The sequence below is a fragment of the Ostrinia nubilalis genome, chromosome 14, assembly GCF_963855985.1.
Source record: "Ostrinia nubilalis chromosome 14, ilOstNubi1.1, whole genome shotgun sequence".
NCBI lineage: Eukaryota > Metazoa > Arthropoda > Insecta > Lepidoptera > Crambidae > Ostrinia > Ostrinia nubilalis.
Window position 1 is genome coordinate 9501541 of NC_087101.1, and position 21358 is coordinate 9522898.

Genomic DNA, 21358 nt, shown 5'->3' on the forward strand with positions numbered 1-21358 from the left:
AAGCGCCGCAAGTGGAACTGGATTGGCCACACTCTCCGAAGGGATCCCGATCACATCCCCAAGCAGGCTCTGGATTGGAACCCCCAAGGAAAACGCAAACGTGGTCGCCCCGAGCAAACTTGGCGGCGCACTGTGGCAGACGAGGCGTAGAAGATCGGCAAGACTTGGAGCGAGATCAAACGCGTAGCTCAAGACCGAACGCGATGGAGGACTGTTGTGGACGCCCTCTGCCCCATCTAGGGGACATAGGACATAAGTCAAGTATGTCACAGCGGAATAAATAACGGGTTGTATAATGGCGGGGCGAGGCGACATCCAAGTGTTGCGGGTGTGTCTCACGCATGGAGAACAGGTATAATGTCTTTATTGGAATTTCAATCTTATTACAGCGGAATAAGTAACGGTTTGTTAGCGCGTGCCGTCCGCCGCCGCGTCACCCGCCACGCCGGCCACGCCCACTCTCACGCATGGAGGACAGGTTTAATGTCATTTAATTTTTAGCGTTAAGAGTCGCATCTCAAACTAATTTGAAAATTATAAATAACTTGAAAAAATCGAACTGCCTAAGGCGCCTTAGGCAGTTCGATTTTTTCAAGTTATTTATAATTTTCAAAGGTATAATGTCTATTGGAATTTAAACCTTATTACACAGAGGTGGAATTGTGTAAAGCAATCTTAATCATTTGACAGTTCATAACGTACGATAAAGTCAGTTAAACAAAGCGTTTGACAGAATAATCGTACGTTATGAACTGTCAAATGATAACGATTGCTTTACACAATTCCATCTCTGATTAAGTAACGGGTTGTATACGTTTTTGCACTCGTGGCTGTAGGGTGACTGCAAGTCAAACTACCTAAGTATGCATTCTTGTTACGAATATGATTTATTTTTACAAAATCTATTACAACTACGTAGAACGCCATTATGCTAGAGTTGACGTTTATGCATACTCTTTGACTAGTTGACGTTTAGTCGGCCGTTTGGTGTAATGGTTCGAAACGGACTACTATTCCAGAGGTAGCGGGTTCGATTCCCGCACAGTACAAACATTTGTGTGCATGAACATATTTGTTTGTATTGCACTGGGTGTTTTCTATGTATTATAAGTATGTATTTACAAAAAACAAACTATTTAAGTACGTTTATATCCGTTGTCTAGTACCCATAGTACAAGCTTTGCTTAGTTTGGGACTAGAAGCGCAGTGTAAAATGTCTAAGGATATTTATTTATTTATTATTATTTATTTATTATTTATTTATACTGAATTTCGGCAACAGCTGTGAGGTCACTTGCTCGCCGACTCTAAAACTGATGAAATAATATATTTATTTGAAAATAATCCGTTTAGCATTGGGTTTTCTTTCAAGGCTTATTAATTAATCGTTTTAACTTACAAATTTTCATGATATTTAGTTTTTTACATTATTATGTCTTCTATAAAAATCATGGTGACTGAACTCATTTATTTTATATTTTAGATGGCGGTACACTGCACCATCGGTCTCCTGTTCCTGGGAGGAGGCCGGGCCACATTGAGCACGACCCCCACGGCGATAGCTGCATTGCTGGCTGCTTTCTTCCCCAAGTTCCCCACTCATAGCGAAGATAACAGGTATGTTACAAACACAATAGACAAATCCGTGTTGTTTTCTGTCTCTTTCTATGTAACTCAAATAAGCAAAAAGAGTTATCGCTACTCTTCGGAAAGAAATATACTCTGCTGAAATTATTATGTCGATCGATATAAATATCTATAGATCATGTGTATATCAAGAATAGGCTAGTTTCCTAAAAAAATTTTTTTAGTCCGTCATGTTTAATATCAAATAATATTGGACACATATATTTTTATTTGTCAATCTAACAAATAATTATGTACATAGTTATGGTGCGTTGAAGTTCCGCACGACGTCACAACGTGCGGCACTTTTATGCAAGCATTGACGTCACGGGCCTCTTCTTATGAACTTTGGCGCGCTTTATCTCTTTAAATTTTCATTAGTTTGCAAAAGTGAAAAATACGTGTAGAGTATTTTTTGATAAGTTAACTGACGGACTAATTAAAACTCTTGCTTTTTGACCCAGGAAACATCCCTATTAGCTAGTAATAACTTATCAATAACTAACATATTCTATTAATCTGTCCGTAATAAATTTCTTCGTTATTATTATATTGTGTTTATTTTTTTGTGTGTATTTAGCGTATCCAGGTAATTACCTGGATAACTTATTATTAATTATTAACTTGAAATTATTTTACAGGTATCACTTACAGGCGTTCAGACATTTGTATGTGTTGGCCGTGGAACCTCGACTGATACTGCCGCGGGATATAAGCAATGGGAAGATCTGTTACGCGCACGTACAGGTTAGATTAGTCTATAATAAATTACTATTTACGCAACTATGCCCTCCTCTACGCTATTATAAACATAATATGTGTTTGATGTTTCTCTCTGTCATACTGCCTTGATTATTCTAATGATCTTTCGCTTTATGAATTCAATCAATGAGAGCGTTTGGCCGAATGAGAGAGAATTGTTAAAAGTTGTAAGCAAAATATCGATCGCCCATGGCAACCGCTGAAAACTTTAGCATGTTTGCCGCGAGGACACGTTTGCTAACTTCAATAGTGGCGTTTTCCATACATTTTTACACTTACCGCTAAACGAACGCCATTTTTCTTATAAGCGCTAACAATTCTTTTTTCAGCCAACCGCCCCCTATGTGTTTATTAAGTTACAGGGTGTTATAATATAAATAGCAATAAAGTACTTATAATTTTCACTTAGTAACTAAAGTATTGCAAAACTTTGAAGATAGCTGTTAAATTAAAATACAAAATGTTGTACGAGTATATTGGAACTACATTATTTTTATTTTCTTTCAGCTGATAGACTTGAGTGGTGTTGTCAAAGAAGTGCAAGCACCCTGTATACTGCCCGAGTTGGATACGCTGAAAGAAGTGAAAATCAACGACCCCCGATATTGGCCAATCACATTCCAGAGGGATCGCAATTGGGACCAATTGAAGTAAGTAATTAAATGTAAAGTATGAATCGATAGCACATGAGACTGTAAATTTTGTTGCAAAATCACCCCTATCACAATTACTTAAGATACCATAATGCTCGCCTAGACAAGTTGCAATTTGTAATCGGATCTATCAAAACTCCATACAAAAAAGGCATATCGACCATTTTTCGACTGGTTTGCGATTATAATTTGCACTTTGTCTAGACCTCCTCGTCTGGATTTAGCTTAAGTACAGTCAGCGTAAATAATTCGTGACACCCAAAGTGGACAAAAGGTTTACAATACAACCTTATCCTATTGTAAAAAAAGATGCGTTGCGAACTTTTTGGATACTTTGGGTGTCACGAACTAATTGACTAACTGTACCAATAGTCCAGTCAATGAATGCCTTAACGACGGTGTAGAGAGAAATCCGTGGAACACAATTTCTGACCTCGGGACTTTATTTAGCCTAGTTAGGTGGTGAACATAGCAAAAGTCCTCGCCCTTAGCCTTTGAGCCGGCGGGGAGAGGGGGGTTTAAAGGTACCACTTTTCGGTTTTTCGCTTAATCCTCGGAAACTATGCGTCCTTGTGACATGACTACTATGAACCAAAAAAAGCTTATTCAATTTGCTACAGGTGAGACCGTCAAGTTTTTCTATATCTTGTATAGTTTTTGCGGCGTCTGCTCTAGAAGGTCTGTAAAATTGGAAAATTTATTGTTGTTTTACATGTTCCTTTCAGGAGAAAATCGACTAAATCAACATTGAGCAAACACTATAGACATGCGGGAGCATGTTAAGCCTAGTTCCATGGAGGGGACTGCACCGTGCGTATATTTAGACGAACCAATTAGAGCCACTTTTGACTCCTCATCATTCAAAAACTGCTGTGCATTAACACTTCAAATTTGGCTCATGTATTGAGACTTGCAAGATATACATCAGCTTCAAATTTCATAAATATACCTCAAACGGTTATTTAGGTATTGACGTTCAAAAATCGATATTTAGAGCACTAAAATCTATCTATCACATGTGAAATGTTAAAATTTACTGGTTTTTTATTTGTTCCTTTGTATTTACATAACTACCTTTCTGGATGCCAAATTTTAACCTTCGAGGTCATCTGGAAGTGGTTAGAATTTGGTCTATAGGTCAGACATGTAGATTTTTGGATGTCAATATCTAAAGAACCGTTTGAGGCATATTTATGAAATTTGAAACTGATGTATATCTTGCAAGTCTCAACACATGAGCCAAATTTGAAGTGTTAATGCACAGTAGTTTTTGAGTGATGAGGAGTCAAAAGTGGCTCAAAGTGATTCGTCTAAATATACGCACGGTGTAGTCCCCTCGCTGGAACTAGGCTTAACATGCTCCTGCATGTCTAGAATGATTGCTCAATATTGATTTAGTCGATTTTCTCCTGATGGGAACATGTAAGACAAAAATAAAATTTCCAATATTACAGACCTTCTAGAGCAGATGCCGCGAAAACTATACAATTTATAGAAAAACTTGTCGATCTCACCTGTAGCAAATTGAATATGCTTTTTTTGGTTCAAAGTAGTCATGTCACTAGGACGCATAGTTTCCGAGGATTAAGCGAAAAACCGAAAAGTGGCACCTTTAAACCCCCCTCTCCCCGCCGGCTCAAGGGCTAAGGGCGGGGACTTTTGCTATGTTCACCTCCTAACTAGTCTAAATAAAGTCCTGAAGTCAGAAATTGTGTTCTACAGTTTTCCATCTATAATGCTTTATTGACTGGACTACAAGGCATAGTAAAATAACTATAACGAGGACGTAGGCACTAATATAGATAGATGATGTGACACTTATTTGTGACATTGAAGATATGATCATCATTACTCCAAATGATAAGATATAGTATCGGTTATTACCTTCACAATAATGAATTACGTATTTAATGTGCTTAATTTTATCATTGATTAATTAATTTAATAATACTATTTTATTTACCTTACCTATAAAACTTAAACAAGCATTTGGGTTTATTATTGATCGAAATTACCAGTTGACCTTTTAGTTTAGTCTATTCATATCAATTAATACGAAAATTTATTCTTTCAGGACTTTCTTAGAATACACATGGTGTATAGACATAAAACAACGCGCTGGCTGCCTATCTTATCTGGACGACCCGCACGGATTCCTAACAATATTGGCCCAAACATTGACCTTGGACAAGGCCAACATTTGGTCGGCCACCGCAGACAATATTGAGCTCTTTACCAACGACGACCAAGTGCGAAATTTCGTTAAACATTACCTGTACAAAGACCACACTTTTGGCACAAACATTTGTGCGGACTGTCTTCTTGTATCGAAGAAAAGGAAGGGTGTTAAGAACGAACCGTATATGACGAAGCAATGTATGTGTAGGAAATATAGCAAAGAGGAGCAAGATCACGTACAAGGCTTGAGTATGGTGACTTATGAGTGTGTCGTCAAAGATATATTGTGCGCGTTGCCTATTTGGACGACTTTCTTGAAGGTAAGATATAGAAAATTAATATTTTGTAGTATGTAAAACTAGGCAACAATTGATGTACGATTTAATTAATATACAGCTATTGTATTCCAAATATTATGTGCATTTGTTTACCCCGTACCTATTTTTTTATCTTATAACATGCATTTTGTCGTATCGTTGATTAATTTAACTTGATATCTTTAACAAATCATTTAATTTGACTATTATATCACTTTCAGATAATAAAAACCATGAAAACCGAACCGTCGACCTACCACATGTGGCAAATCAAGTTGCTACTATCACAAATCGACAACTACAACAAACGAACCATGGATGAGATGAAAATAGACGGCCAAGACGTCCAAAACGAGCCTCTCATATCCACAGAATTCACTCTCGCAATCAAGCAAAGAGTGGGCAACATTTTCGACGGGTGGGAGATCAAAATAATACCCTATCTGAGAAAATACCTAGGTCTACCTAGCAGTAGAAAAATCAGTTCATGCGAGGAAGACATGAAGAAGATTTTGAGTTCATATCTAGTGTACCACGATCTCCCTAGAGGTGTTTTAAGGAATGTGATGAGCGATAATGAGTTGGGGGTTATCATGGATCTGGAGAATATGAGTTTGAGCATCGAGGCGTTGAGCAAAATTGAACTTTTGCTTAGATGATTAAGGTCTTTGTCGTGCGGGTACGTTACCCGCTCGCGCTGTCGCGGGGACTGTGTTCACGACTGGTGTTAAACAAGACTTTAAGACCTATAATGTAGCCGTTTTGTGTGAAAGACATTGCATTAAGCATATATTTGTGGCTTGTGTTGCTGTTTGTGTTCTTAAAGTTCAATTTGGTTGAAAATCATAGGTTAATATGGTGCAATTTAGGAAAACTTGGCTACTTTCTGTCGCAGTTTGCTTTGTGAAAGTTCGCTCCAATGATTGCTTCAAATTGAACCATATAGCATGTTAATAGTTCAGTGCGTTAATTTGTTTTTGATTTTAGTATCTACTTATTTAAAATTGTGGTAAACAACTGCTATGTAAATGAGATTACTTAATTAGTGTAAGTTTAAGATTTTCTATACAAATAAACGCACATTTACGCTAAGCTTTACATTTGTCAATGTATGTAATATATTTAATTTTGATATTTTGTTAGGAAGACTGATATTCATAAGCGTGTTGTTTATGCATAATAAAACGCTCGAAATTGTGATCTTACATTTGGCTAGACAAAATTAAATTGTTATAGTTAAGGCTTATGTAGTAGTGTCCAAATAATTTTACATGTACTATGTTTGTACGTCTGCTAAGCAGATTTGTACTATATTTCATACCAAATTGAAATATCTGGTGCCCTTTATTTCGAATAATATTGTAGTCGCTTGTACTTCTTTGGACGACAGAAATACGCGAATGTACGCCGTGTATTCATCTAGTTAGAAACATGTATTGCATTCTATGTAAGTAGTGTACATAGAGTTTCAATGTAATGATGTGTGCTATATAAAATACAAACGGTATTGTCTAAAGGAATGTAAATAAACATAATAAGCAAATGTAATAGGGTGAGTGGTTGACAAAACCTCTGTTGGTCTTGTAAAAGTTTGTATGTATTCCTTATCAGATTTGGAAAATGATTTGCGTCTTAGAACTTTAAATTACCTAAATTCTGTGGTAAAAATTCAACACTATCTATAAATTTGGCAGTTTCAAAAATTCACCCTGTATATTTTTATGTAAATATCTACATTTACTATTGACACCAGTCTAAAATCAAACACTATTTAGTATTAATATCAGATAAGAAACGTGTGATATTTATAAACATGAAAACTATGCTTGAATGGTGATTAAAACTATTTTATAAATACATAATGGTTTGATCTTTTTATACTCAAAGACATCGTTATTTTTAGTGATCTATATCTGCAGTTTTTACTAAATTCACAGATATACTTACGTTAGAAATACAATATTCTATGTACTTATTAATTATTATAATCACTGGTTGGATTCGTAAAAGTTGTGCTACGTTTTTCGACTGCACATTTTTTTCTTTTCAATACTTTAAAATATTTAACGTTCGTTTATGAGACCTGAAACTAAATGACTAAGGATCAATCAAAATTAGTGTCGGCCATTATCATCTATCTAATTCTATTGTACAGTCAGCGTAAAATAGTTCGTGACATCCAATGTGACCAAAAAGTTCGCAACACTTCTTTGTTACAATTGGAATAAGGTTGTAGTGTAAAATGTACAAGGATATTTATTATTATTATTATTATTTGTATCTCTCCTGTGGATAAGCACGGCGCAGAGGCAGGTCCTTTTGGAAGGCGTTTATGGCGATACAGATGTTTCGTCAACTTTTTGCCCACTTTGGATGTCACGAACTAGACGCTGACTGTACATACGGATTTTCCACCCTGGGTTTGTGTATATACTTAAGTACTCACTGATATTTGTTTAAGATTAGATCTAGCCGATATTTTTGCGTACTTTTGAAATACACTAACTGCACTCGGCTTTCATTAAAACAATCATAGAAAGGTTTCTTACACTTGTTTATGCCAGTGATTCCAATGTCAGGACAGAAAACGCGTCCACTAATGGGACAAATGAATCGCTCGTCCAACATGTTCCTCTTCAACATGACAAAATATTGTTATCCTCGTCCTTGAATAATTGGAATGTATGGGTGAGTTTTTATTTTATCATTATCATCTTAATAATAATATAACAGTTTCTTCGTGTTATAAAAATCTATTGTGTTAATTTCTATTTTAATGTAATTACATACTATTTGGAGAGTAACTTTGTCATAATTATCATTAATATTTTATATGAAAAACAAACATACGCGTTACATTTTTATTGATAAATATTTTAATCCGCTACGTGTGGTGGTTTTTACACGTTTTAAAAACTAATGAATCTTTTTCAAATTAGGTACACAAAGTGCTATTATATCATTAATCTTCAATGTATTATCTAATTGATTGATTTCGCTTTTAGATTGATATCAACGGAATATAAATATAGAAATCTTTTCTATTATGTGGTCAATTTTATTCATACTCGGGCTTCCAAAATGGCTTTCAAGTCTGGAATAATTTTTATCACCATCGTGTTGGGATGCTTGGGTAAGTTAAAAGTCACTAGAATTTAATTAAATTAAACTTAAACGCTACAAACGTGATAAAAGAGCTTTGCAATATTTAATCCCTTGCTAACTTGAGTACGAATAAAGAAAAACGTTCGTTAAAAAAGCATAATAAAATGTGCCATAAAGATTCATATGAAAAGGCAGCGTAAATTAGTAAATAACTTAAATTTATTTTTCTTTGTTTTCTTTTTTAAATGGCATCAAAAATAAATCTTCATTCTCTATTCCAGCCATCCCAACACCGCCCGAGTATGACGATATGTCGATATTCTTCGACCAAGAAGATTTCGACGACTCATCCGACGCTCGCATCGTGGGGGGCACGGAGGCCGCTAACGGGGCCCACCCGCATATGGTGGCTCTCACCTCTGGAACCATACTTAGGAGTTTCCAGTGTGGAGGGTCTGTGCTTTCCCAGAGAACTGTGTTGACCGCTGCTCACTGCATCGCTGCGTTCTTCAGCTTCGGGTCTCTTAGCAGGTTAGAATAGAATACAAAAAGCCTTATTTGACAGCGAAAAAGTGTAAAGAAATTAAAGAGAAAATGCAAATAAATAAATACTTTTCAGGCCCAAGAGGCGCCCGCTCCCCTAATTATTTCTTAATTAAAATATTAGTAAGAAACACCTTAGTGGCATGGCATATTAAGATCAGTTGCTCAACTGCAAAACAAATGTGTGAAGATGCCGCGCATGCCGATTGCTTATTTAAATAACAAAATAACATAATTTTCTTCTACTACTAAACTCCAACACATTTATAAATTAGAACACCTCAACATTTAAATGCCAATTTTCTCGCTTCCAGCTCTCTCCGCGTCACCGTAGGTACCAACCGCTGGAACCAAGGCGGACAGACGCTCAGTCTATCCGGCAACGCGACCCACCAGCACTACGTCAGCGGTACCATCAAGAACGACATCGGAATGCTGTTTACGGCCTCTAACATTGTGTTCAACAACCTCGTCAGCCCGATCTCGCTGAGCTTTGATTTCGTTCCGGGCAATGTGCAGGCTAGAGCTGCTGGATGGGGCAGGACCAGTGTGAGTTATTTTTTTTGTTAATAATAAGCATACTTGCGCGGTGTTGCAAATACTTAGTTCCGTAAGAAGATAGGCACGTTTTCATTTTTTTTATTTTAATCTCAATTAATACTATACGCGGATTTGTAAAAGCACCACCAAACGATTTTTTCTGTTTATAATCTGTCCAATACTGGTAGAAATGCCTTATAGGACGGCATGATATTCGCTTTCTAAAGGCTACCAATACATTATAGAGGGAATTCTGGGGGGACGGCGCGTACGCAGTCCCCACTACCAAAAATTACGCATCCGAGTTATCCACATTAGGGATAATCGCAGGGGTCAACCGTTCCGCAGTGCAATGGAACAGCCTCGCCCTGGGGGAACCGCCTTCATGATCACGGTGTCCCCTATGCCAGGTAAGTATGCTTTAAGATCGGTGTAGAGATGAGACGTATTTACTAGAACAGATCCACACACTAGGTATTTTACAGTACTAAGTGGCACCTATTCCAATTTTTAAAATACTTGATCCACGTAGTATTTTTTAAATTACACGATTTCCGACCCTACCATCAAAGTAATAGAGGTTATTATTGCATAATCCGTAGTCGTGTATTACGCACACCGCGTATTTCTCACTAAGTATTTTTTAAATTACACGATTTCCGACCCTACCCTCAAAGTAATAGAGGTTATTATTGCATAATCCGTAGTCGTGTATTACGCGCACCGCGTATTTCTCGCTAAGCTTATGTGCGAACGTAGAGATTCACTCCGTCTCTGTCTGACAAACAAATTTGAGCGCAGGCAGGTGTGAGATAGGAATAGGTGTTTGATGTATTACGTAATTTAAACTCTATTTGTACACAGGTAAGGTTTTGAATATTTTAATTTTTGTTCTCTCTCATCCAGCTCACTCCTTGTTGACTAGCCGGTAAAAAACCAGTTTTTATTCTTCCGACAGGTTTGTTTTGGTTTGTTGTCACGCGTCCGTGATAATAGCATAAATAAAAAATAGAAAAAATTATGTAAATATTTTTATGAAATTGATATCTTTTAAATACGCCAACTTTTAAGTTGACAGTCCTAAGCCTGTTGAAGTATGAACTTATGAAGGGAGGATATCAATCAATCAACAACCAGCAAAAACATTATTATTCAATTTCAAATTGCATTATTAATACTACGAGTGGATCTTTTCAAAGAAAATTGTATTTTAAAGTCATAATACGTGGATTAGTCCGCACTAGTCGCGTCAAGTATGGTAAATTACTACGTACTAAGTGGAACAGGTATTTGGATCACGTATTAATAAATACTTGGAATAGGTGCACCTAGTATCAAATTTACCTAGTATAACCCATCTCTAATCGGTTGGCAGGGGTAGTCTTTACCGGAAAAAAAACTCTGATATCGCGAGTCAAGTGCGCACAGTGCCATCTAGCGCCATATTGGTGGAAACTAACTCGCGCCGCATGACACACCTTCCAACTTACAAAGCATGCTAAAATCAGCACGTGTTGCGTTGCGTGCGACCCAGCCGGTCTGCCAACACGAGACGAGGGTGCATAAATTACGTAATTTTATTTAATTTTGCGCCGGTTCTGGCCTGGTATTGCCTGTGGGGTAATCCATTCTTGTTGTTCAAGAAATATTATTTTGATAGTTATCATTAATTTGAAAACATAGCAAAAGTTAAAAATATTTTTTAATCAATTTTTAACTTTTGCTATGTTTTCAAATTAATGATAACCTAATTAATTAGGTACTAGTATTTATTTATTCTCAATGCCACATACATTGGTATATGAGGCGAACTTTGGGCTAATCGGAAAGAAATAGTTTTATTTAGAATAGAAATTAGTTTGGTGGTGCTTAAAATGCAATAAGATACAGACTACAAGTACTCAAGTAGGTATAGATAAAATTAAATTTATAACATATATTTTCCTCAATTACATGAAAATGTAATATGATACAGAAAATTATTTCCCAAGCGTAACCAAACACATAATATTGTATTTTTTACCTTTTTCTTTTTTTTTATCGCAAACACATTGTAACTCAGTTTTTATTTTTTATTTCTCAGGCTAACGCAGCCATCCCAGCCTCGCTACTAGAAGTCCAGCTTCCCACCATCGACGGCCAGCAATGCGTGCGCGACGCGGCGCTAGCATCGGTGACGCTCAACATTCGTGCTCCGCCTGTAGAACCACACATCGAGCTGTGCACCTTCCACTCCCCAGGCAGAGGCACTTGCCGCGTAAGTTATTAAGCTATTTTGGATCTTGTTCCCTTGTCATAAGGAGGCGTCGGTGACGCTCAACATCCACGCGCCGCCCGTAGAACCACACATCGAGCTGTGCACCTTCCACTCCATAGGCAGAGGCACTTGCCGCGTAAGTCACTAAGTTTTTTTCAATCTTAGACAAGGCCACAATATTGAAAGTAACGTGAGATAAATTGGGGTTTAGGATCTAAAGTTTCTAAACTATCGTCACTAGTGCTGCTTGCGGATACTCAAGAGAAACTAGTGTGGGGAGTTCAAGCGTCATTTGTGTCCAATCACCGGTGTCAACTGCAGTTTTAAGGTAAGTATGACGTTAATAGAAATCCAACTACCCACCATTGACGGTCAGCAAAGCGTCGGTGACGCTCAACATTCGTGCTCCGCCTGTAGAACCACACATCGAGCTGTGCACCTTCCACTCCATAGGCAGAGGCACTTGCCGCGTAAGTAGATGAGCACGTCATTTTGAATGTTGATGCTTTGTCTTAGGGCCCTCGCCCACGGTGACAGAATCGCTACTAACGCGCGTTAGTCGCATTTGCAACGCACTACAGAAGTGATGCCAACGCGCTACTAACGTCAGACTCTGCTAACGTGCTACAGCAGCGCGACTGCATCGCTACAAAGAGTCGCTGTGGGCGAGGGCCCATATGGATACAAAAATAGGCACAAAATGTTTTAGTGGCGATCACGGATCGAAACGTAACAGCCCCGGTCACTGGATTGACTACTTATCTGGAGAAGGTCACGGGAAGCGCCTGCATGAATATAGCATACGATGCACCAGCAGTGGACGACTTTCGTTCGAAATAAATAAAACAAAGATTAGAAATTAACATTAATTATACTTAACCCATTAGTGCATATTAAATGTTAGAACTTGCTAACGCGCGCTTACAAAATGCAAGACTCTGATAAAGTGAGTAGGTATACAAAGCTAGACTTATTATTTCCCCCCCATTTTGTAGGAGATGCTTAAAATAGTGAAATATTATTCTCTAATTCATGGTTCATTTTGTCATTTCAGGGTGACTCCGGTAGTGCTTTGGTCCGCATCGACCGCGGCACCCAGATCGGAATCGTGTCGTGGGGCTTCCCTTGCGCCCTCGGAGCGCCCGACGTGTTCGTCCGAGTCAGCGCCTTCCAATCCTGGATCAACCAGCACCTCCGTTAATAAATGAATAAACACGATCTGCTAAACTGAATGGAATAGTCGTTTTATTTTAAGCCGATACCGATAGTAATAATAAACGAAATTCATATCAATGATAACAAGTGCAGTGCATTTGGTGCATTGTAGTAGAGATTGCATCAAATTATTTTGATTGATAGATTGATACCACAATTTTTCATAAGTTTTTACTACCTATAGTAGGGAATAATGGTATAGACTACATACAAGTGACTTTATAAACAGTATCCAATTTTTTTTGTAATCCAGTAGGTATTAGTTTCGTGATTATCAGTGCCTTTTAGTCAAGTCATCTTTTTATCAATTACAAATAACTTTACAATCTACTTATTAGACACGCGTTAGATAAATGTACTTAATTAATTTTTCAATTGATTATTCTGGTTTTTTCATAGTTAGATATCTATTGATAAATCCATTACTCAGTAGTATCGGCTAATCAGACCCAAGTAGATAAAACTATGATCTATTAGAGGGAAAAGCCAACAGTTGAAATTAACCGAAAACACTTCGTTAAGCCCGAGCCGCTGTGATATCTCGATTTTAGCCATAAGACGTCCAATTTTGAACATAGGTCTTTCCCAATTATTTCCAGATTGACTGTTTATAAGTAGCCAGCATGCTAATTTAATTAAGTATAAGCTCATTTGTCTGTAATCTATGATTTTGTACCGTCACCTAATCTGAAATAAGTAAGGGTGTTTAGCAGTCACATAAAGTTCCATTGACCTAGTCAAATGTGAGCTATTTTGAAGATTTATCCAGACTGCCAAACATAATAATCCATCGTAAGACGCTGGTAAAAACGACAGCGACAGTTATGGAGATCCCAAAATACTATGTTAATTTTATGTAATGTTAGCACGTTAGGACCTGATTTATGTGATGATTCCAGGCGAAGGCTTAACAAATCTGTGCTCATCTTAGTAATTGACTGTAATTGATTAGTTAATCTTGAGTTTTAATAAAGCTACGTGTAGTTAAGTTACCATCTTCTTCTGGCGGTTTAAAAAAAATAGTATTCTATGGAAAACCCACAAAAGAAGAGGAAGCTTCTGACATACCTAATAGAAGATTACACACGATCGCAATAAGTATGTCGGTATCACAGCTTCCCCAGTCGGCCTGTGACCACGGTCGGTGCAACGCAGTATAAAAGCAAAACAAACTTACTTATTGTTAACGTTTTAATTATTTCATATTTACTTACTTATGAATTTGATCGCGTCAATTCCCGTGTTCTTACCATAACAAAATCATAGAAAATTATTATTGTCCCTTTCCTTGTAACTGGCAGTACCTAAGTAGGTAGGTACGAGCGCACGCAAATAAGTAGGTAAGTTGTATTGGTTTTTTTAATCCTCAGACTGCGATTAAAATTAGTACCCAGGTAAATACGTACCTACTTATTTTGTTTTTAATCCTGCACCTTATCAACTTCAGAAACGTTTTTGTTATGAGGTTAAACTAATTAAGTGTCGTCATTTGTTATCTAGGGTAACTTTAATCTGGCCTATCAATTAATTCGTAGATAGTTTGAGCCGGTCTATAAAAATCTGTGCATTAATCATTTACGTTCAAATCCTTCTCGGGCTTCCAAAATGGCAGTAAAAACCGGAATCCTTTTCTTCATCCTGCTCGTGGGATGTCTAGGTAAGTTTTCTAGCTTATAAAAGTACTAAATCCCCTTCCCCGTTATTTTTTAAAATAACAGTAACTTAGATTAACATTTTGAAATGCTGTCTGTTTTTTAAACTGTTTATTTATTGCTCGATAGGTAGGCCTACTTAAGTGTCTTTTACTAGGTTTTTATTTTATTTCGTAGAATTATTAGTGTCTCAATTATTATGCTAGTTATGATAACTCATTCGCACTGATTTAGATAACTATAAAAAGCGCAATCACACTTTTTAAAAACATCTGGTTCTGGGATGATACCTAGTTCTAACATAGGTACTTAAGTAAAGTTGTGAACTTGCCTAAGCCAAATTTTTAAATAAGTACGAAATTGTGTTCAAATAAGTTATCTTTAATATTTATCAATTAATACAAATTATTCAGTAATCATTATCAGGAGGCACGTGTCCACGTGATGTTTGATAAATTAATTCAGGCCCTGAATCGCGATTACAAAATAAAGCGTAAGCGTATTTTACCATTGAATACCGATAAATCTTAACTGGATTGTTTAATAATTTGAAACAATATTTCATTCGGCCTTATTTATGAAACAATGCTGGCTCACAACATAATTTGAGGTGGCGCAAAATCTTGTAGGTTTAATAAAGAGGAACACTCGTCCTCGTATAGGTACTTAATCATCATCTACTTAATCTAAATATATAAAAGGAGAAACTGACTGACTGACATATCAACGCACAGCCTAAACGGCTAAACGTAGGCACTTGAAATTTGGAAGGGACGTAGCTTAGCTACCGTAGAGGTGCACTAAGAAAGGAATTCCCGAAATTCCCACGGGAACGGGCCCCTAAGGGGGTAAAACGGGATCCACGCGTACGAAGTCGCGGGCGGCCGCTAGTTTAATAATAAATCTCGTCCCTATACAATAGCGAGAAACTACACTATCTTAAAATAAACATCAGTGTCTAGGCATACGAGTACCTACTCTCATTTTTCGAAAATAATTAATTGACTCCTAAGATTCGACTCCACTATACTTTCAGCCTGATAGTATAAAATAAAAAGTCTTAAATTATCATTATAATTCCAGCTATCCCCAAGCCCGCGTCGGATGACCTGTCCCAGTTCTTCGAGCATGCCAACCCAGATTCCCGCATCGTCGGCGGGACGGTGGCAGCCATCGGCGCCCACCCTCACATGGTGGCCATGAGCAACGGTGTCCTGATCAGGAGCTTCGTCTGCGGTGGCTCTCTCATCTCCTCCCGCACTGTTCTGACCGCTGCCCACTGCATCGCTGCTGTCTTCAGCTTCGGGTCTCTGAGCAGGTACGTCTTAGGCCGTAGCAGCCTTCTGTTGTTTTATAAACGTTGGGTCTAACATGGGGCTATGAGCAACGGTCTCCTGATCAAGAGCTTCGTCTGCGGTGGCTCTCTCATCTCCTCCCGTAGGTACCTACTGTTCTGACCGCTGCCCACTGCATCGCTGCTGTCTTCAGCTTCGGACTTCGGTTCTCTGAGCAGGTATGATTAGGTACGATGTCAACGATCGTTATGATGATCATCTTTCTCCCTGACAAACTATTTAGTGCATCAACTGCAATAAATAAGTGCATAATGTAACTAATATAGCTCAAACCTCATTTTTGAAGGTTGGAAGGTTCATTGTATGTAGGTACAAACACGTATTACTTATTATTTCGACTTTTCTGAAAGGGAAAGCTCTTTGATAGTGATATTTATATCTTTATAATACACATAGGTATTTGTTATCGCGCCATATCTGGCTAATAAAACTTAAACGCACATTATTTTATAGATAGAAATCAATAATTATTTATTAAATCACATTAGTCATTGCAATATACTTAGTAAATAACAAAAACAAAAAGACTGAACCAACGTTTAAGTTAAGCTTTTCCTTAAAAATTACAACAATTGCATTTGCAACTCTTGCGCAAATGGTGAGGTTGCCATGTGACCGACAACGGGACTTCTGACGGGACTATTCCCACCTCTCGTTCCCACCGCTGTAACTCCTGTATAGCCAAGATCTACAGCTTGACCGCGAATAAAACCCAATATGACTGACAATTCTGTCTGTACCTTCTATTAGATAAAATAAAGTACCAGGGTATCTCAAACGAACCCCTGTTAAAGTTTCCAGGTGACAGCGAACCCCTTAACTAAATCCCCCAGTGGGGACCCCCACTAAAATTGACTGTGAAGAAAATGAAGTTTTTAAAAGACCTTCATATATGCCGCACGTGCTTGCCAGTCATCAAGCCACCATTACGTAAACCTTGTCACGAACATAGGGGTTTTGAGAAGCCCTGAAATATACCAATATAAATTGTTTTTCTAGCTCCCTCCGCGTGACCGTCGGCACCAACAACTGGAACCAGGGTGGAGTGGCCTACGCCCTGGCCCGCAACGTGACTCACGAGCACTACGTCAGCCAGACCATCAAGAACGACATCGGAGTGCTGATCACCTCCTCGCCTGTGGTGTTCACCAACCTCGTCCAGCCCATCACTGTGTCTTATGATTACGCCGGTGCTGGAATCCAGTCCAGAGCCGCTGGTTGGGGCAGAATCAGGGTGAGTTCAGCATACATATTATTTTCTGTTAAATTAAAATATTTAAAACAGACTTTCAATAAGTAATGGTTGGCTAATAGTTATATCAATTTAAGCTTTGAATACAAAAAATGTGAACTAAAGAACTGACTTTTTAAAGTCATCCATAATTTGGTAACGTCGTGTAAATAGTGTAAATCTTAGATCGTCGCATAACATCACAAAACGCCAACGCCCAACATAGCCAAAGTCCATGTGAATCATTGACTAGTAGGTACAACAATAATCTTTGCTACTTATAATTACCAATGGCATAAGTTATATATTCTTGCAGGAATTCATTAGCAAAAACCTTTTTTATTTTCGCGTTACCATACTTTTTAGCGTTCCGTAGTCCTGACAAGGAACCCTTTAGTTTCGATATGTCTGTCTGTCTGTCCGAGGTTTTGCTTGGAAACTATTGGCACTAGAGAGCTGTTTAACAACAATGGCTAGCCTTGACCTGCGTCTCACCTAACCCGACAATCAATGATGATCACTTAGAACTCGCAAAACTTTTTCAGCTGATGGAAAAATTATCACGAATACAAACAAAATCCTTCTCTTTTTCCAGGCCGGCGGTCCCATCTCCGCTCAGCTCCTCGAGTTGACCGTGACCACCATCTCCGGCGATCAGTGCGTGCGCGACGTCGCCCAGGCCTCCGTCGACTTCAACGTCGCCGCCCCACCGGTGGAACCCCACGTCGAGCTCTGCATCATCCACTCGCCGAACCACGGCATGTGCAACGTAAGTTTGAACGAACGTATATTTTTGGGCAAAGCCAAAAAACAGGACAAGGTGGACCGACCTCATAAAGGTAGCAGGAAGGCGCTGGATGCAGGCCGCCACCAACCGGCCATTGTGGAAATCATTGGGAGGCCTATGTTCACCAGGTGACGTCCTATAGCTGAAATGATGATGACGATGAAAAAAACGGGACTACTTATTCCCACCTCTCGTTCCCACCGCTGCAACTCCTGTGTAACCAGGATCTATGTATAGCTTGACCTCCAATAAAAACTCGACCAGTGAAGGTCAAGTTTGTCCCGGGAATAAGTTAAACTGTCATTGGACATATGAGTTCGAAGTTAAAGCATAGCCAAAAAAGCTAGATTTGATTGTTGGGCGTAGACATATTGTATACTTGATGAATAAAGTGCACTCTACTTAGTGCAACCAAGTGTGTATTTAGTGCATAACTTATAATTTACTAAGCTTTTCTTTTACTGGTGACGCTGTTGCTATGACAGACCAAAATTCATGAGGATGAAGCTGCAGGCAGAAGCTACTAGGTCATTTCGTCTCCACTGTACTTATTTGCAATATACAATTAAAGGATTTGGCGTCCGCGTCCACTTTTCTTGATGGCTGGACGCAATAGGGAGCCTATTGTCTCCTAATCGCTTTTTACAACATCTACGGGAAAAGTGGGAGTAGTCTTCTACTTTGCCGGGACTATAGTCAAGAAGCTAGTACTTATTGATTATTTCATTTATGCGTTTCATCTAAATGACGTCCATTTCTGGACAAGGATTTCCACTATGCGAACCTACGATCTTGTGAAAGTCGCAGGAACACCTGGATGCGGCGCATAAGACTGGCTGTTGTGGAAATTGTTTATTTATTTATGTTTTTTCTTGCAGGGTGACTCCGGCAGCGCTCTAGTCCGCCTGGACCGCGGCACCCAGATCGGAATCGTGTCGTGGGGCTTCCCCTGCGCCCGCGGCGCTCCCGATATGTTCGTCCGAGTCAGCGCCTTCCAAGACTGGGTCGCCCGCCACTTCGTTGCTTGAATAAATGACTTGATATGATCGTGCAAACTTTAGTTTTATTTAGGTAAAAGAAGGTCCACTTTCAGTCATTGGACAATATAACCCCTTGTATTGAACGTCCTTATTGAATTAAACCTACTTCAAATGTAAATTGTCCTTTTATCTCCATCAATCGGAATCTCTTAGTTATTGAAATACAATAAAAACTGTCCAATAACTTGACTAAGTACATGAAACAACTTGAATAAGTAAATCAACCTAGTGTCCAATGACTGGAAGTTTACCCTAATAATGTAGGTACACACGGCCACACAGGCAATGGATAGTTAACACTGTTGCCGATGGTAGAATGCAGGGTCGGACTGGGCCGGAAGGGCCCGGGTGGCTGATCGCAATCCCGAGGCCCGAGACTAGATCATGGTGATGGGATACTATCGAAAAATTCTGAGATACACAAATTGAGATAAACAAACTATAAAACATTTATTACAATACTAAAATAAAGTAAAATAATAAGTAGGTATTTAATAACAAATAATAATACAGTGTGAGTCACGATAAAGTGCACATATGAAATTAGGTAAAACTAGACCTATTTTTGTCGACAAAAAAGAGGTCAAAAAATTTTTGAGATTTTTTTTTAATTTTTTTACAGATTTTTTTTTCTTCCAATTACTTATTGTAAAGAAAACGTGATAACTTTTAAACTAAGAAGTATATCCTGATAAAATAAAAACAGTAATAATGCTAAATAACAGACGATACTAAAAAAATACATAAAATACTCAGAAAATGCCAAAAAATAATAAAAAATGATACTTTTAAAAAAATTCTGCTTTTAAATTCGTATTTTTTTTGTTATTGATAAATTTCTCCAAAAAATGCCCCTATAACAGGTGGTTTTTATTACTTTGTATTATTCTCTATTGTATTACCTTTGTAAAAACCCAAAATCGCATGTCTCTATCCCTATCACAACATTTGCTATGATCTTTTGAACAAAGGCCTGCCACAACATTATTCTCCGCTACAGGTAGAGACAATTTAAATTTTAACTAAAATGCTTATTTTACTTCGTAATCTTTTGTTTTTAGTTGAAATCTAACTTGTCTTTATCAAAATTACAAATCTAGAGCCATTTTCAGTTTCGTTGTTAACGAAGCGTTGAATGGCGCGCCCGGAGAGGCTTAGTTCAAACGATCATTGCAAACGTTGTGATAGGGATAGAGACATGCGATTTTTGGTTTTACAAAGGTAATACAATAGAGAATAATACAAAGTAATAAAAACCACCTGTTATAGGGGCATTTTTTGGAGTAATTTATCAAATAACCAAAAAAACACGAATTGAAAAGCAGATTTTTTTTCAAAAAGTATATTTTTTTATTATTTGTTGGCATTTTCTGATTAGTTTATATATTTTTTTAGTATTATCTGTTATTTAGCATTACTACTGTTTTTATTTTATCAAGATATACCTCATAGTTCAAAAGTTATGACGTTTTCTTTAAAAAAAATCTATAAAAAAAAAATCTCAAACATTTTTGACCTCTTTTTTGTCGATAAAAATAGGTCTAGTTTCACCTACTTTCATAATATGTACACTTTATCGTGACTCATACTGAAAAAAAGTATCATTTTTTATTATTTGTTGTCATTTTCTGAGTATTTTTTTAGTATCGTCTGTTATTTAGCATTATTACTATTTTTATTTTATCAGGATATACCTCTTAGTTTAAAAGTTATTACGTTTTCTTTTCAAAAAGTAATTGGAAGAAAAAAAAATTATACAGGGTGTTTCTTGTAAGGTGTCAAGCCGAAGGCAGGTGATAGGTGAGGACTAGACCTATCGATTTCACCCCCATGTATGTTCTACGATTTTTCGTAGTTTAGAAGTTATCGTTAATTTTGTGATTTTTTCAAATTTCATGACCTAGTGGCTTAATGTTTTTTTATCTTTTTTTTGGGTTGACTTTTCTCAGATTTCTTTTTTTCGACAGATTCCCTATTAGTTGCAGATATTTGAAAAAAATAATCACCTTCCTATCTTTGATGCAAGATACAAAATTTTTGCTAGAAACATAAAAAATATGCTTTTAGCAGAACATTCTAAAATTTTCAATTGAAATT

At 37.6% G+C, this 21358-nt stretch overlaps 3 protein-coding genes and 1 non-coding gene across 4 annotated transcripts in view; 3 read left to right on the top strand and 1 right to left on the bottom strand.

Annotated features, from left to right (window-relative positions):
* LOC135078323 (anaphase-promoting complex subunit 1) overlaps positions 1 to 7386 on the top strand; it is a 31181-nt gene extending 23795 nt beyond the window's left edge. Inside the window, exons 29-34 of the mRNA XM_063972922.1 lie at positions 413 to 478; positions 1484 to 1617; positions 2268 to 2373; positions 2896 to 3038; positions 5116 to 5539; positions 5758 to 7386. Coding sequence (XP_063828992.1) covers positions 413 to 478; positions 1484 to 1617; positions 2268 to 2373; positions 2896 to 3038; positions 5116 to 5539; positions 5758 to 6195 — 1311 coding nt within the window. The 3' untranslated portion in view covers positions 6196 to 7386. The remainder of the gene's footprint in view (positions 1 to 412; positions 479 to 1483; positions 1618 to 2267; positions 2374 to 2895; positions 3039 to 5115; positions 5540 to 5757) is intronic.
* A 1205-nt stretch (positions 7387 to 8591) lies between these two features.
* Positions 8592 to 13191, top strand: LOC135077855 (chymotrypsin-1-like). The gene is made up of 5 exons (XM_063972392.1): positions 8592 to 8669; positions 8923 to 9172; positions 9499 to 9733; positions 11808 to 11981; positions 13036 to 13191. The coding sequence occupies exons 1-5, from the start codon at positions 8618 to 8620 to the stop codon at positions 13180 to 13182; spliced, it is 858 nt and encodes a 285-aa protein (XP_063828462.1). The 5' UTR covers positions 8592 to 8617; the 3' UTR covers positions 13183 to 13191.
* On the bottom strand, positions 9981 to 10142 carry LOC135078371 (U1 spliceosomal RNA). The gene has a single exon (XR_010258589.1). It is a non-coding gene; the product is annotated as a U1 spliceosomal RNA (small nuclear RNA).
* Positions 13192 to 14741: 1550 nt separating the features above from the next.
* On the top strand, positions 14742 to 19276 carry LOC135078106 (chymotrypsin-1-like). Its single transcript, XM_063972681.1, has 5 exons — positions 14742 to 14853; positions 15932 to 16166; positions 17203 to 17437; positions 18030 to 18203; positions 19100 to 19276. The coding sequence occupies exons 1-5, from the start codon at positions 14802 to 14804 to the stop codon at positions 19247 to 19249; spliced, it is 846 nt and encodes a 281-aa protein (XP_063828751.1). The 5' UTR covers positions 14742 to 14801; the 3' UTR covers positions 19250 to 19276.
* The last annotated feature ends 2082 nt before the right edge of the window (positions 19277 to 21358 follow it).

Bases quoted from the DNA above. Each gene is read 5' to 3' on its own strand.
- LOC135078106 (XM_063972681.1), top strand. From the start codon at position 14,802: ATGGCAGTAAAAACCGGAATCCTTTTCTTCATCCTGCTCGTGGGATGT. The intron at 14,854-15,931 runs GTAAGTTTTCTA...TTATAATTCCAG, and splicing joins CCTGCTCGTGGGATGTCTAG to CTATCCCCAAGCCCGCGTCG. The intron at 16,167-17,202 runs GTACGTCTTAGG...TTGTTTTTCTAG, and splicing joins AGCTTCGGGTCTCTGAGCAG to CTCCCTCCGCGTGACCGTCG.
- LOC135077855 (XM_063972392.1), top strand. From the start codon at position 8,618: ATGGCTTTCAAGTCTGGAATAATTTTTATCACCATCGTGTTGGGATGC. The intron at 9,734-11,807 runs GTGAGTTATTTT...TTTATTTCTCAG, and splicing joins CTGGATGGGGCAGGACCAGT to GCTAACGCAGCCATCCCAGC. The intron at 11,982-13,035 runs GTAAGTTATTAA...TTGTCATTTCAG, and splicing joins CAGGCAGAGGCACTTGCCGC to GGTGACTCCGGTAGTGCTTT.